The 17,709-nt window shown below is 40.5% G+C and overlaps 1 protein-coding gene across 4 annotated transcripts in view; it reads right to left on the reverse strand.

Annotated features, from left to right (window-relative positions):
* Positions 1 to 17,709, reverse strand: part of LOC139761695 (uncharacterized) — a 72,383-nt gene that overhangs the window by 11,956 nt on the left and 42,718 nt on the right. For all 4 annotated transcript variants that reach the window (XM_071686044.1, XM_071686048.1, XM_071686046.1 and 1 more), the window contains 2 exons: positions 12,981 to 13,141; positions 601 to 753 (listed from right to left, as the gene is read on the reverse strand). In XM_071686044.1, coding sequence (XP_071542145.1) covers positions 601 to 753; positions 12,981 to 13,141 — 314 coding nt within the window. The remainder of the gene's footprint in view (positions 1 to 600; positions 754 to 12,980; positions 13,142 to 17,709) is intronic.

Here is a 17,709-nt window from a genome sequence, read left to right on the forward strand (position 1 = left end):
CTTGGTGATATCGAAGGAGAGATAAGGGAGAGAACAATATATGGTAGAAGAATCACAGGGTCCCTTAACAGAATAATGAAGGGTATGGGTGTAAGTTTGGAAGTGAAGTATGGATCAGGGACCTATGCTACCAAAATAAGGACTCAGGATGAGTCAAACAGATAAAAAGTCCAGGCTGTGGAAATGAGCTCTTTGAGAAGAAAGTAACTAGGGGGCGTATGAGAGATATGATATGCCAGGGCTTGCAAACAGAACAAATTGTTGAGTGATAGTGTAGGTGAAATACAAAACTTTGAGGGGGTTTGGGCATGTAGGAAAAATGCAAGAAGGGGTTGTTTACAAGGAGAGTGTGTGATAGTACAATTAAAGAGGTTGGTGTGAAAGGGAGACCACCTGTGACAGGGGAATATACAGTGGAAGAGTTCTGGACAGAGAGAAATGAGGGTAAAATGTAAGGAATGGTGTATGTGAGAGAGGTGTGTGTGGACATGAGTAAGTGGAGACTCTTGCCACTGCCACTTCCCTGATGGGAGTTTCTAAAGAGAATGGGCATCAGACATACATGTTAATAGATAAGAGGAGAAAAGCTTTAATACCAACCTCAGGCTTGTGTGGGGGATCATACTGTATTATCCAATGGACACCTGGAATATCCCATCCTCGTTCTGCCATTGCAGTTGTTAAAAGGATTCCTCGTTCCAATGCCAAGAACTTTGCATATATATTACTGCGACGTCTCTGCTTTTCTTGACCCTGTTGGTGTATGAAGTTAATGATTTTAAAAATCAAAATTCATATATCTTGCTCAAAATTCATATATCTTGCTATTAGTATCTGCTAAGGGTTGAAGCAAACATGAAACTTCTTTTACTACTAAAGATGGCTGTGAATGATGGTATGCACAGATTCCATGGCTTTGTTTTGATGACAGAACCTCTATATCATGCTACTTAAATCTGTCTATTCTATCTATATCTCTGACACCTAACCCCTACAGGAACTCCCTCAAGGGGGTGGCCATGGCAAAAGAGCTTTCATAAATGGTGAACTTCAGTGCAGCTTCTTAGCATTTAGTGCTTCACCCTTAACGGGCCACGGGCAGAAGGGAATTCCTGCAGTGTTTCCTGAGGCACCTACTGATTGTGACTTATATCCAAATACTTATACTTTTTCCTACCTTAAATTTACAACAGTCATGATCACTATTGTAACCATTACTGTTTTTGGTGTTCAACATTAACATTAGGTCTGTTCATAAAATAATCATGAGAAGAAATGTATAAGACTCACACAGAAAATATACCTCCTGGGCAATAATTAAAAACACTCAAGATATCTTTCAGACAACAATGCAAGTAAGTAGTCTTTTGCAATCAGTAAAGTATAAAATGAAGCTCGCAGAGTGTAAAGTGTCACTATGCGTGCCTAATTTCTTTTTCCTTATGTGCAACAAAAGAGGTTACAATTTGTTATATTGACAGATATCGCACATATTACAAAAACGATAAAAGGTCATGGAAACTATTAAAGTATTGTATGCTAGACTGCAATAAATTATCTTCAAATAAATATGCCCACTGAAGTACTAGAGAGTTCCTTAAGCCTTCTGCTGTAAAACTGATCCCAAGGGACTATCTCCGGTGTGTGAAGAGAAGTAAAAGCTTTAAAAAAATATTCTTTCTTTATAGACCATATGTATATTATCCATACTGGTTTGGTAGGGGTTTGAATGGATCACATTAAGGAGGGCAGGCAGCTTGTGTGCGATAATTGTTTTCTGTATGCATGATATAACACTATTGTATATCAACATATACACTCCTTTACATTGTTTTTCATGCATGAGTTATTACTTTGTACACTAATACTATTACACACATATTTCCTATTAATTTTGATTACAATTTAAAATAAAACTTACTTTTACATAATAAATTGAGGAAATCATTACCTATTCACTTAAAACTACTAATAATAATCATATTTGGGAATGAAGCGTGGGAACTAGCATAAAATACACCTTTTCTGATAATATATGGGTGACTGAAGCTTGTGATATTTTTCCATGCATGGAAGGAGTAAGAAAATACATACTCATATGTGTATACTACAGCATTAAGGTTGTTCTTCAAGTAAAAACTCCCTAGGAGATAGGTATCCCAATATCTCCATCTATAGTACTCGCCTACACTATGCATGTCATCCCATATCTGCATACAACCTTACACAATATCTTCTTATCTGCCCTCATACTGACTGTTTCAAAGCAGGATTTTAAGGATGAGGAAAAGACTGTCTGATGGAGACTCTCATCTGATGACCGCCATTACTTCATTGTTTGTAAACAATATTGATAAGGTACTTTCTGCTCATCCCAATTTTCTTAAATTTAAGAAGGCTTTTTGTACTAGGCCAATTTCTCCTTTTCTTTTCAGTGACACTTGATAAAGCTAGTACTTTTGTACCAAGGTACTACGTACTTAACAGCCTGATTCTGATTCTATTCCTTATCTGAATAAAGATATGCTAACTTACTATATATTTTCAAATCATGTTCTTACCACTGAATTCTTTATAAACTGAAAAGTTCACCACATCATAATGTGAAATACAGAGTCTGCTATAAATTATCTAACTAAATACATGCTTGTTAAATGAGATAACAAGAATGTTACTAAACACAAATGCATATCAACACATGAGATCTTATACTACACCAGTGCTGATGATACAGCGCTGGTGGCTGATTCATGTGAGAAACTGCAGAAGCTGGTGACTGAGTTTGGTAAAGCGTGTGAAAGAAGGAAGTTAAGAGTAAATGTGAATAAGAGCAAAGTTATTAGGTACAGTAGGGTTGAGGGTCAAGTCAATTGGGAGGTAAGTTTGAATGGAGAAAAACTGGAGGAAGTAAAGTGTTTGATATCTGGGAGTGGATCTGGCAGCGGATGGAACCATGGAAGCGGAAGTGAATCATAGGGTGGGGGAGGGGGCGAAAATCCTGGGAGCCTTGAAGAATGTTTGGAAGTCGAGAACATTATCTCCGAAAGCAAAAATGGGTATGTTTGAAGGAATAGTGGTTCCAACAATGTTGTATGGTTGCGAGGCGTGGGCTATGGATAGAGTTGTGCGCAGTAGGGTGGATGTGCTGGAAATGAGATGTTTGAGGACAATGTGTGGTGTGAGGTGGTTTGATCGAGTAAGTAATGTAAGGGTAAGAGAGATGTGTGGAAATAAAAAGAGCGTGGTTGAGAGAGCAGAAGAGGGTGTTTTGAAATGTTTTGGGCACATGGAGAGAATGAGAGGAAAGATTGACCAAGAGGATATATGTGTCGGAGGTGGAGGGAACGAGGAGAAGTGGGAGACCAAACTGGAGGTGGAAAGATGGAGTGAAAAAGATTTTGAGTGATCGGGGCCTGAACATGCAGGAGGGTGAAAGGCGGGCAAGGAATAGAGTGAATTGGATCGATGTGGTATACCAGGGTTGACGTGCTGTCAGTGGATTGAATCAGGGCATGTGAAGCGTCTGGGGTAAACCATGGAAAGTTGTGTGGGGCCTGGATGTGGAAAGGGAGCTGTGGTTTAGGGCATTATTGCATGACAGCTAGAGACTGAGTGTGAACGAATAGCGCCTTTGTTGTCTTTTCCTAGCGCTATCTCACACACATGAGGGGGGAGGGGGATGGTATTCCATGTGTGGCGAGGTGGCGATGGGAATGAATAAAGGCAGACAGTGTGAATTGTGTGCATCGGTATATATGTATGTGTCTGTGTGTGTATATATTTGTGTACATTAAGATTTTTTTTTTTTTTTTTTTTTTTTATACTTTGTCGCTGTCTCCCGCGTTTGCGAGGTAGCGCAGGGAAACAGACGAAAGAAATGGCCCAACCCCCCCCCATACACATGTACATACACACGTCCACACGCAAATATACATACCTACACAGCTTTCCATGGTTTACACCAGACGCTTCACATGCCCTGATTCAATCCACCGACAGCACGTCAACCCCTGTATACCACATCGCTCCAATTCACTCTATTCCTTGCCCTCCTTTCACCCTCCTGCATGTTCAGGCCCCGATCACACAAAATCTTTTTCACTCCATCTTTCCACCTCCAATTTGGTCTCCCCCTTCTCCTCGTTCCCTCCACCTCCGACACATATATCCTCTTGGTCAATCTTTCCTCACTCATTCTCTCCATGTGCCCAAACCACTTCAAAACACCCTCTTCTGCTCTCCCAACCACGCTCTTTTTATTTCCACACATCTCTCTTACCCTTACGTTACTTACTCGATCAAACCACCTCACACCACACATTGTCCTCAAACATCTCATTTCCAGCACATCCATCCTCCTGCGCACATCTCTATCCATAGCCCACGCCTCGCAACCATACAACATTGTTGGAACCACTATTCCTTCAAACATACCCATTTTTGCTTTCCGAGATAATGTTCTCGACTTCCACACATTTTTCAAGGCTCCCCAAATTTTCGCCCCCTCCCCCACCCTATGATCCACTTCCGCTTCCATGGTTCCATCCGCTGACAGATCCACTCCCAGATATCTAAAACACTTCACTTCCTCCAGTTTTTCTCCATTCAAACTCACCTCCCAATTGACTTGACCCTCACCCCTACTGTACCTAATAACCTTGCTCTTATTCACATTTACTCTTAACTTTCTTCTTCCACACACTTTACCAAACTCAGTCACCAGCTTCTGCAGTTTCTCACATGAATCAGCCACCAGCGCTGTATCATCAGCGAACAACAACTGACTCACTTCCCAAGCTCTCTCATCCCCAACAGACTTCATACTTGCCCCTCTTTCCAGGACTCTTGCATTTACCTCCCTAACAACCCCATCCATAAACAAATTAAACAACCATGGAGACATCACACACCCCTGCCGCAAGCCTACATTCACTGAGAACCAATCACTTTCCTCTCTTCCTACACGTACACATGCCTTACATCCTCGATAAAAACTTTTCACTGCTTCTAACAACTTGCCTCCCACACCATATATTCTTAATACCTTCCACAGAGCATCTCTATCAACTCTATCATATGCCTTCTCCAGATCCATAAATGCTACATACAAATCCATTTGCTTTTCTAAGTATTTCTCACATACATTCTTCAAAGCAAACACCTGATCCACACATCCTCTACCACTTCTGAAACCGCACTGCTCTTCCCCAATCTGATGCTCTGTACATGCCTTCACCCTCTCAATCAATACCCTCCCATATAATTTACCAGGAATACTCAACAAACTTATACCTCTGTAATTTGAGCACTCACTCTTATCCCCTTTGCCTTTGTACAATGGCACTATGCACGCATTCCGCCAATCCTCAGGCACCTCACCATGAGTCATACATACATTAAATAACCTTACCAACCAGTCAACAATACAGTCACCCCCTTTTTTAATAAATTCCACTGCAATACCATCCAAACCTGCTGCCTTGCCGGCTTTCATCTTCCGCAAAGCTTTTACTACCTCTTCTCTGTTTACCAAATCATTTTCCCTAACCCTCTCACTTTGCACACCACCTCGACCAAAACACCCTATATCTGCCACTCTGTCATCAGACACATTCAACAAACCTTCAAAATACTCATTCCATCTCCTTCTCACATCACCGCTACTTGTTATCACCTCCCCATTTACGCCCTTCACTGAAGTTCCCATTTGCTCCCTTGTCTTACGCACCCTATTTACCTCCTTCCAGAACATCTTTTTATTCTCCCTAAAATTTACTGATAGTCTCTCACCCCAACTCTCATTTGCCCTTTTTTTCACCTCTTGCACCTTTCTCTTGACCTCCTGTCTCTTTCTTTTATACTTCTCCCACTCAATTGCATTAAGATGTATAGGTATGTATATTTGCGTGTGTGGACGTGTATGTATATACATGTGTATGGGGGTGGGTTGGGCCATTTCTTTTGTCTGTTTCCTTGCGCTACCTCGCAAACGCGGGAGACAGCGACAAAGCAAAATAAATAAAATAAAATATATATATATATATATATATATATATATATATATATTTCTTCTTTTTCTTTCAAACTATTCGCCATTTCCCGCATTAGCGAGATAGCGTTAAGAACAGAGGACTGGGCCTTTAAGGGAACATCCTCACCTGGCCCCCTTCTCTGTTCCTTCTTTTGGAAAATTAAAAAAAAAAAAAAAAAAAAAAACGAGAGGGGAGGATTTCCAGCCACCCGCTCCCTCACCTTGTAGTTGCCTTCTACGACACGCAGGGAGTATGCGGGAAGTATTCTTTCTCCCCTATCCCTGGGGATAGAGGAGAATGCGGCAAAAAAAAAAAAAAAAAAAAAAAAAAAAAAAATATATATATACATATATATATATATATTTTTTATCGAGGATGTAAGGCATGTGTACGTGTAGGAAGAGAGGAAAGTGATTGGTTCTCAGTGAATGTAGGTTTGCGCCAGGGGTGTGTGATGTCTCCATGGTTGTTTAATTTGTTTATGGATGGGGTTGTAAGGGAGGTAAATGCAAGAGTCCTGGAAAGAGGGGCAAGTATGAAGTCTGTTGGGGATGAGAGAGCTTGGGAAGTGAGTCAGTTGTTGTTCGCTGATGATACAGCGCTGGTGGCTGATTCATGTGAGAAACTGCAGAAGCTGGTGACTGAGTTTGGTAAAGTGTGTGGAAGAAGAAAGTTGAGAGTAAATGTGAATAAGAGCAAGGTTATTAGGTACAGTAGGGGTGAGGGTCAAGTCAATTGGGAGGTGAGTTTGAATGGAGAAAAACTGGAGGAAGTGAAGTGTTTTAGATATCTGGGAGTGGATCTGTCAGCGGATGGAACCATGGAAGCGGAAGTGGATCATAGGGTGGGGGAGGGGGCGAAAATTTTGGGAGCCTTGAAAAATGTGTGGAAGTCGAGAACATTATCTCGGAAAGCAAAAATGGGTATGTTTGAGGGAATAGTGGTTCCAACAATGTTGTATGGTTGCGAGGCGTGGGCTATGGATAGAGATGTGCGCAGGAGGATGGATGTGCTGGAAATGAGATGTTTGAGGACAATGTGTGGTGTGAGGTGGTTTGATCGAGTAAGTAACGTAAGGGTAAGAGAGATGTGTGGAAATAAAAAGAGCGTGGTTGAGAGAGCAGAAGAGGGTGTTTTGAAATGGTTTGGGCACATGGAGAGAATGAGTGAGGAGAGATTGACCAAGAGGATATATGTGTCGGAGGTGGAGGGAACGAGGAGAAGAGGGAGACCAAATTGGAGGTGGAAAGATGGAGTGAAAAAGATTTTGTGTGATCGGGGCCTGAACATGCAGGAGGGTGAAAGGAGGGCAAGAAATAGAGTGAATTGGAGTCATGTGGTATACAGGGGTTGACGTGCTGTCAGTGGATTGAAGCAAGGCATGTGAAGCGTCTGGGGTAAACCATGGAAAGCTGTGTAGGTATGTATATTTGCGTGTGTGGACGTGTGTATGTACATGTGTATGGGGGGGGGGGCCATTTCTTTCGTCTGGTTCCTTGCGCTACCTCGCAAACGCGGGAGACAGCGACAAAGTATAAAAAAAAAAAAAAAAAAAAAAAAAATATATATATTTTTTGCTTTGTCGCTGTCACCTGCGTTTGCGAGGTAGTGCAAGGAAACAGACGAAAGAAATGGCCCAACCCACCCCCATACACATGTATATACATACGTCCACACACGCAAATATACATACCTACACAGCTTTCCATGGTTTACCCCAGACGCTTCACATGCCCTGATTCAATCCACTGACAGCACGTCAACCCCGGTATACCACATCGATCCAATTCACTCTATTCTTTGCCCTCCTTTCACCCTCCTGCATGTTCAGGCCCCGATCACACAAAATCTTTTTCACTCCATCTTTCCACCTCCAATTTGGTCTCCCACTTCTCCTCGTTCCCTCCACCTCTGACACATATATCCTCTTGGTCAATCTTTCCTCACTCATTCTCTCCATGTGCCCAAACCATTTCAAAACACCCTCTTCTGCTCTCTCAACCACGCTCTTTTTATTTCCACACATCTCTCTTACCCTTACGTTACTTACTCGATCAAACCACCTCACACCACACATTGTCCTCAAACATCTCATTTCCAGCACATCCATCCTCCTCCACACAACTCTATCCATAGCCCACGCCTCGCAACCATACAACATTGTTGGAACCACTATTCCTTCAAACATACCCATTTTTGCTTTCCGAGATAATGTTCTCGACTTCCACACATTCTTCAAGGCTCCCAGGATTTTCGCCCCCTCCCCCACCCTATGATCCACTTCCGCTTCCATGGTTCCATCCGCTGCCAGATCCACTCCCAGATGTCTAAAACACTTTACTTCCTCCAGTTTTTCTCCATTCAAACTTACCTCCCAATTGACTTGACCCTCAACCCTACTGTACGTAATAACCTTGCTCTTATTCATATATATATATATATCTACTTATTATTTATTTTGCTTTGTCGCTGTCTCCCGTGTTAGCGAGGTAGCGCAAGGAAACAGACGAAAGATGGTCCAACCCACCAGAATGGAAAAAGGGAGGAATGGGATGTATTTAGGGAAGCAGTGATAGCTTGTGCAAAAGATACTTGTGGCATGAGAAGCATGGGAAGTGGGCAGATTAGAAAGGGTAGTGAGTGGTGGGATGAAGAAATAAGGTTATTAGTGAATGAGAAGAGAGAGGCATGTGGACGATTTTTGCAGGGAAATAATGCAAATGACTGGGAGTTGTATAAAAGAAAGAGGCAGGAGGTCAAGAGAAAGGTGCAAGAGGTGAAAAAGAGGGCAAATGAGAGTTGGGATGAGAAAGTATCATTAAATTTTAGGGAGAATAAAAAGATGTTTTGGAAGGAGGTAAATAAAGTGCGTACGACAAAGGAACAAATAGGAACATCAGTGAAGGGGGGTAGTGGGGAGGTGATAACAAGTAGTGGTGATGTGAGGAGATGGAGTGAATGTGTTTGATAATATGCTGAATGTGTTTGATGATAGAGTGGCAGATATAGGGTGTTTTGGTTGAAGTGGTGTGCAAAGTGAGAGGGTTAGGGAGAATGATTTGGTAAACAGAGAAGAGGTAGTAAAAGCTTTGCGGAAATGAAAGCCAGCAAGGCAGCGGGTTTGGATAGTATTGCAGTGGAATTTATAAAAAAAGGGGGTGACTGCTTTGTTGACTGGTTGGTAAGGTTATTTAATGTATGTATGACTCATGGTGAGGTGCCTGAGGATTGGCGGTATGCTTGCATAGTGCCATTGCACAAAGGCAAAGGGAATAAAGGTGAGTGCTCAAATTACAGAGGTATAAGTCTGTTGAGTATTCCTGGGAAATTATAAGGGAGGGTATTGATTGAGAGGGTGAAGGCATGTACAGAGCATCAGATAGGGGAAAAGCAGTGTGGTTTCAGAAGTGGTAGAGGATGTATGGATCAGGTGTTTGCTTTGAAGAATGTATGTGAGAAATATTTAGAAAAGCAAATGGATTTGTATGTAGCATTTATGGATCTGGAGATGGCATATGATAGAGTTGATAGAGATGCTCTGTGGAAGGTATTAAGAATATATGGTGTGGGAGGAAAGTTGTTAGAAGCAGTGAAAAGTTTTTATCGAGGATGTAAGGCATGTGTACGTGTAGGAAGAGAGGAAAGTGATTGGTTCTCAGTGAATGTAGGTTTGCGGCAGGGGTGTGTGATGTCTCCATGGTTGTTTAATTTGTTTATGGATGGGGTTGTTAGGGAGGTGAATGCAAGAGTTTTGGAAAGAGGGGCAAGTATGCAGTTTGTTGTGGATGAGAGAGTTTGGGAAGTGAGTCAGTTGTTGTTTGCTGATGATATAGTGCTGGTGGCTGATTCGGGTGAGAAACTGCAGGTGCTGGTGACTGAGTTTGCTTAAGTGTGTGAAAGAAGAAAGCTGAGAGTAAATGTGAATAAGAGCATGGTTGTTAGGTACAGTAGGGTTGAGGAACAAGTCAATTGGGAGGTAAGTTTGGATGGAGAAAAACTGGAGGAAGTGAAGTGTTTTAGATACCTGGCAGTGGATTTGGCAGCAGATGGAACCATGGAAGCGGAAGTGTCATAGGGTAGGGGAGGGGGCGAAAGTTCTGGGAGCGTTGAAAAATAAGTGGAAGGTGAGAATGTTATCTCGGAAAGCAAAAATGGGTGTTTGAAGGAATAGTGGTTCCAACAATGTTATAGGTTGCGAGGCATAGGCTATAGATAGAGTTGTGCAGAGGAGGGTGGATGTGCTGGAAATGAGATGTTTGAGGACAATATGTGGTGTGAGGTGGTTTGATCGAGTAAGTAATGAAAGGGTAAGAGAGATGTGTGGTAATAAAGAGTGTGGTTGAGAGAGCAGAAGAGGGGGTTTTGAAATGGTTTGGTCACAAGGAGAAAATGAGTGAAAAGAACTGACAAAGAGGATATATGTGTCGGAGGTGGAGGGAACGAGGAGAAGTGGAAGACCCAATTGGAGGTGGAAAGATGGAGTGAAAAAGATTTTGAGTGATCGGGGCCTGAAAAAGCAGGAGGGTGAAAGGCGTGCAAGGAATATAGTAAATTGGAATGATGTGGTATATTGGGGTCGACGTGCTGTCAATGGATTGAACCAGGGCATGTGAAGCGTCTGGGGTAAACCATGGAGAGTTTTGTGGGGCCTGGATGCAGAAAGGGAGCTGTGGTTTCGGTGTATTATACATGACAGCTAGAGACTGAGTGTGAACGAATGTGGCCTTTGTTGTCTTTTCCTAGCGCTACCTCGCACACTTGCGGGGGGAGGGGGTTGTCATTTCATGTGTGGTGAGGTGGCGATGGGAATGAATAAGGGCAGACAGTGTGAATTATGTACAGGTGTAAATATGTATATGTCTGTGTGTATGTATATATATGTATACATTGATATGTATAGGTATCCATATGTACATGTGTGGACGTGTATGTATAAACATGTGTATGTGGGTGGGTTGGGCCATTCTTTCGTTTGTTACCTTGCGCTACCTCGCTAACGCGGGAGACAGCGACAAAGTATAATAATAATATAAATACTAACACATTAGGTATCAGATATCATAATTACAAAATCTGTTTTTCTTTGGAACAAAAAGATAAAAAGTTCTGGGAGTAGTTACTCAGATATAAGGGAAAATGGTCTCCCTACAGATAGACATATAACAGTACCTGTACAAACACAACATTTAAAGTATTTCAATAATGTCTAATGGTATATAAATCAAGGATCCCTGTTAAAAGTTAAAAGTATCCAACATCTAGTGGTAGTTTTCAGAAAAAAAGACAAACCAAGCTATATAGTAATGTAATAGAAAGGCAAAACATCAGTAAGGCTCTACATGAGAAATAAATTCAATTCAAGCAGAACTGTCAAACTCTGAAATAGATAAACGGTTTAAAGCAATCCAAAGTCATACCAGATAAATCTAAATCCTTAGATTTAGTGGAATCTAACTGAAACAAAAGACCCTATATGCAGCAAGACACAAGTGGGAGTTGGGATCATATCGAGAGACATCATGTGTACTAATACTAACAATGGTGTCCAAATGCATCTCCGACAGAAACAGAGCAAACGCACTTCAAATATGTATGACTTCCACTCTAAAAAGTTTACAACTACAGAACCAATAAGCAGAAACTAATCTCCCTAGCAACCACTCCATCCAAAAGTAAAGTATCCTTTAACCTGAAAGGAAATGAACAATGGAAATAAAAAAATACAGAAAAAAAAAGAACAGACAAACAACTCCTAAAAATCTGAGGGAACAAATCCCCATCAAAAACAAATATATAAGGGTGACCAAACAAACCCACTGAACAAGCACATACCCTCCCACTCTGATGGATTATTAAACCGGTAGTAGGATGTCTATTCTATCCATTTACTTATCATCATTAACACCATTCTCAATTTTGCGAGGTGTATCAGGTAAATATAGCCTCTGAAAAATCATTCATATACATCCTTAATCAAAATCCAGCATGACAAAAAGAGAAACATGAACTTCCATACTTACATAATTTGTTCTTGGGCATCTTAAAAGACAATAACCTAAACAATTAAGTACCATAATGCCACAAGAGCAAATACACATACTATGAAATAAAGTAACAATAAATTGCTTTAAAGTTTCTGAAAAACAACAGCAACTGTCCAGGGAAGCTGCATTTTTCATGATATAAAAAGTGTCTTGACATTCTTCCAGAACTCCTTTGTCTGTAAAGACTTCACTCAAGATAAAGAATATTCACACTGTCCAAAGTAACTGGAATACCAAATATCTTTGTGGTAAGAAGCCCATGCAGCTCAGAGATATATAAAAGAAGAGATTTCCTGTAAATTCTTTAAAAATGAAAGACACTATCCGTGACTACATCCTTAATCTTCAGAACACAAAGCAATGATTTCTAAAGCAATTATTGCACACCATATACTTGAAAAATAACTCATTCCTAATCATATTCCCAATCATCAAAAGTATGACCTAATTCTCAGTGGCCCAAAATTATATCATAAGTTTACTTTATGTACAATACAGTGCTATATGCTTCTGAACTGTAGATGCACTGGAGTCCACCAGTTATGGAGACTTACCACCCCCTTAAAGAAGTTCCCAATGGGAATGGGCATTGGAGATAAGATAGATAAATAGATAGGTATACTTCTGAGATGAATGCTACACTTTGGCGTACTTTTAAAAATCATGGGTAGGATATATTGCTTTACATTTTGTGACCAGCAAGAGAGTAAACCAATGGGGCCCTGGTGGTAGATGTTTGCCAGCAAAGGAAGCACATTCCTCCATGCACCACTGAGAGACACAACAAAGCCTTTGACCACAGCTGTTACAGGTGACTAAGACTAACCATGGTACTACCAAGAGATATTACTTTTAAATGTAAATCAAATGACAAATCATGAGGAGTTGGAAACAATTATCTTACCATACAATGGAGAACGGGCAGCTTGAAATGAGACAAAACTTGACTGTGAAATTTGACAGAATGACAGGAATTGAAGAACACAATAACCTTCTTCTTTCTCAAAGTCTGCAACACAGTCACAAGCATTGATGTCCTTTCACTAGTACTGACAGAGATATAATCTGAAAACAGAAAAAGAAATCAACAAATGGTTCACTCCCAAAGACATAATCATCAAAGCTAACAATGTATGTTATCAGAGATATGAGCTTGGCAATTTCCTTGGAAAAGAAATCCCTTTAAACAGCAGTGTGGCAGATTTAATTCAATATGTATGATTACAAACAGTATATAAGACAGTTCCTCAGCACTGCCAGTGTTACTTTAAATACTTTAAAATGTACTAATTTTCAACTCATCTGAGGAATTTGAAATAATCTTAATAAAGGAATACACTTATAAGTAAATAAATATCAATATGAGCAGACAACTTTCACATAAAACTGAGTAGATTTTATTTCCAAAACAATATCATACAAATTAAAGCATCACTCATTAAATCAAATACTGTAATACATAACTTACCAACAATGAAGTCTAAAAATAATTGTCACCCTTTCATAATGACTTGTTTCACATCCCCACAAACAGGAAAAGTACATGAGGTGAGATTTTACCATGAAATAGGGACAGCATGTAGCATTCACCACATACAATATTTTGTACTGTTGTTCTCTAATACCACAAGCACTGCACAATCATTACTCATGGACTCCTCTGAAAGTGTTTTTAGCTAACAGTCTTGCCTTTTCTTAAAGGTTTCAGTACTCACTCATTCCAGGTTCTTTATAAAGGATACATTAAAGAGTCTCTCCATAATTTTCATTCTAACTGGGCTTTCAAATAATTGTGTTTTGTGCCTTCTTGAAGTATTCTGCAGAATTCTTGCACATCATCATTCTTTTCTTCCATCTTGAATCCTTGGATGTTTTCTCTAATCCTGTCAGGCATAAATATTATATAAAGAATCTTTCTCTTTTTTTTATGTTGGGTAATTCATATTCTGTCAATCCTTCATAACAGTTCCTGTGTTCCATTTCTTCTATTGCAAACAAACAAAATGCTTTTGAATTTCCTCTACCTCATCAGTTTTGGCTTGCTTAGTTGGTAACCACACAATACAATAGTATATGTATTTGCCTCATAAAAACACTAAACATTTTCATTACCAGCTTCACTTGTTACATTGACTCTACTGCCATGGCCACCCCTTTAAGGGAGTTCTAGTTGGAACCAGCATCAGATACATAGATAGACAGACAGCTTTTTGTTTCTCAAAGTGGAAGTGCACAAAATTACATCGCTCATCTTCTGCCTTGAAGGTAGAATATTCTAAACGTGCTTTCTAAATTCAAGCTTTCCATTTCTGATGAATACTATATATCTGATATTTTTTACTTTCAATCTCTTTCTCTGTTGAACCACTGCAAAGTGTCACTGTTATATAATTAATTTTCCTTGATATTCATTAAAAAATTAAAGAATGAAAAAAGGTTTCTCTCCTGGGAGGTGTCCTGTGAGTCAAGACAAACATATCACGTCTCTGAAGGGTTATAAACCTTTAAATCCCTACGTTATTGATAAAGTAAATGCCACTCACCCCTTATCAAAGACCTGTTAGCTATTAAGGAATTAGCTCTGCTCAAGTCCATCCTCTGGCTAATTCACAGCCTCTTCTCAGTGATAGCCATCATTCCTTGACAATCAGTACCAACATAATGTGCTTCATGATTCATAAATCACAGACAATAACCCAAAGGAGGTCACTGTCAGTTACAAGAAAGGTTTTCAAATTAGAAGGGAAGGAAGGGTGGGAAGCAAGCTTCAGAATACCTTTAGGAGCTCTATTGTATGAAGCAAAAAGAGAACCTTTGAAGTCAGTTCATGGAATATACACTGATACTTAATGAGGACATTTTTCAGAATCTATGAAAGAAAATGTGTGGTCAGCCTCTAATGCAGGTTTGACTGTCACCTATGATGTATGCACTGATCTTTGCTGCTTAGGCACATCCTTAAAGACAAACCCCTGAAAGACACCATAAAACGACTGACATCAAAATCCAGGTCAGCTGTTCCATATGCACCCAAGTAACTGAAAAAATATAATTATGGAGGATTCAGCTCATCCTCACCAGAGGGAACAGGCATCAGAGATAAAGTAATAAATAGCACATAATCAATATGTGTTTGATGACAGAGTGGCAGATATAGGGTGTTTTGGTCGAGGTGGTGTGCAAAGTGAGAGGGTTAGGGAAAATGATTTGGTAAACAGAGAAGAGGTAGTAAAAGCTTTGCGGAAAATGAAAGCCGGCAAGGCAGCAGGTTTGGATGGTATTGCAGTGGAATTTATTAAAAAAGGGGGTGACTGTATTGTTGACTGGTTGGTAAGGTTATTTAATGTATGTATGACTCACGGTGAGGTGCCTGAGGATTGGCGGAATGCGTGCATAGTGCCATTGTACAAAGGCAAAGGGGATAAGAGTGAGTGCTCAAATTACAGAGGTATAAGTTTGTTGAGTATTCCTGGTAAATTATATGGGAGGGTATTGATTGAGAGGGTGAAGGCATGTACAGAGCATCAGATTAGGGAAGAGCAGTGTGGTTTCAGAAGTGGTAGAGGATGTGTGGATCAGATGTTTGCTTTGAAGAATGTATGTGAGAAATACTTAGAAAAGCAAATGGATTTGTATGTAGCATTTATGGATCCGGAGAAGGCATATGATAGAGTTGATAGAGATGCTCTGTGGAAGGCATTAAGAATATATGGTGTGGGAGGCAAGTTGTTAGAAGCAGTGAAAAGTTTTTATCGAGGATGTAAGGCATGTGTACGCGTAGGAAGAGAGGAAAGTGATTGGTTCTCAGTGAATGTAGGTTTGCGGCAGGGGTGTGTGATGTCTCCATGGTTGTTTAATTTGTTTATGGATGGGGTTGTTAGGGAGGTGAATGCAAGAGTTTTGGAAAGAGAGGCAAGTATGAAGTCTGTTGGGGATGAGAGAGCTTGGGAAGTGAGTCAGTTGTTGTTCACTGATGATACAGGGCTGGTGGCTGATTCATGTGAGAAACTGCAGAAGCTGGTGACTGAGTTTGGTAAAGTGTGTGAAAGAAGAAAGTTAAGAGTAAATGTGAATAAGAGCAAGGTTATTAGGTACAGTAGGGTTGAGGGTCAAGTCAATTGGGAGGTGAGTTTGAATGGAGAAAAACTGGAGGAAGTAAAGTGTTTTAGATATCTGGGAGTGGATCTGGCAGCGGATGGAACCATGGAAGCGGAAGTGGATCATAGGGTGGGGGAGGGGGCGAAAATTCTGGGAGCCTTGAAGAATGTGTGGAAGTCGAGAACATTATCTCGGAAAGCATAAATGGGTATGCTTGAAGGAATAGTGGTTCCAACAATGTTGTATGGTTGCGAGGCGTAGGCTATGGATAGAGTTGTGCGCAGGAGGATGGATGTGCTGGAAATGAGATGTTTGAGGACAATGTGTGGTGTGAGGTGGTTTGATCGAGTAAGTAACGTAAGGGTAAGAGAGATGTGTGGAAATAAAAAGAGCGTGGTTGAGAGAGCAGAAGAGGGTGTTTTGAAATGGTTTGGGCACATGGAGAGAATGAGTGAGGAAAGATTGACCAAGAGGATATATGTGTCGGAGGTGGAGGGAACGAGGAGAAGAGGGAGACCAAATTGGAGGTGGAAAGATGGAGTGAAAAAGATTTTGTGTGATCGGGGCCTGAACATGCAGGAGGGTGAAAGGAGGGCAAGGAATAGAGTGAATTGGAGCGATGTGGTATACCGGGGTTGACGTGCTGTCAGTGGATTGAATCGGGGCATGTGAGCGTCTGGGATAAACCATGGAAAGCTGTGTAGGTATGTATATTTGCGTGTGTGGACGTATGTATATACATGTGTATGGGGGTGGGTTGGGCCATTTCTTTCGTCTGTTTCCTTGCGCTACCTCGCAAACGCGGGAGACAGCAAAAAAAAAAAAAAAAAAAAAAAAAATCAATATAACAAAAAAGTAAATAAAATAAATAAAACAATTGTATAAACACTGGCCCCTGAAAAAGCTGGCAGAATGCAACAGCATGTGAACTCAGAGAACTGTGAGCTCTGAGCAGCTGGAAGAGTGTGTGTCATTGAAATTAGACTGATAGCAGTTGCCAATTGGCCAAGGCAGGTCTAATCAACAAACAGCAGTTGCAATCAACCTAGGATCATTTAAAATAGGGTGAGCAAAAGCTGGTACTTCCTCACTTGAATCATGATGGCTGGAAGGTTCTTGATCTTTTCCAAGAAATATACTTCATGTGTGTCAAACAGACCACAAAGGAAAGAAAAATACTGTTAGTTCAGTTTCAACTTCAAACATCAAATGTGACAAGTAAGAGGATCACCATGGAATTCATCAGCTTTTATCTATGTCACCAACTTCATTACCATTTTAGTGGGTGCACCAAAAGCATACAGCCTCACTTCTGTGAGCCCATATGCACCTTATGTTAGGTATAATCATCACCCTTGTTCACAAAAACCTGATACCAAGTCTCCTTTCAATACGAATTAGAACCATATGAAGATATGATCTGGATAGAGTGAACTCATCATGCCTCCTCTACCCAGGATGTTCAAACATTTGTTACAACTGTTATTGTGTATTAAATCAAATGTGCCTCAAGATCATTTAGAAGTTACAACATA

Source organism: Panulirus ornatus, chromosome 41 (assembly GCF_036320965.1).
Source record: "Panulirus ornatus isolate Po-2019 chromosome 41, ASM3632096v1, whole genome shotgun sequence".
Taxonomy (NCBI): domain Eukaryota; kingdom Metazoa; phylum Arthropoda; class Malacostraca; order Decapoda; family Palinuridae; genus Panulirus; species Panulirus ornatus.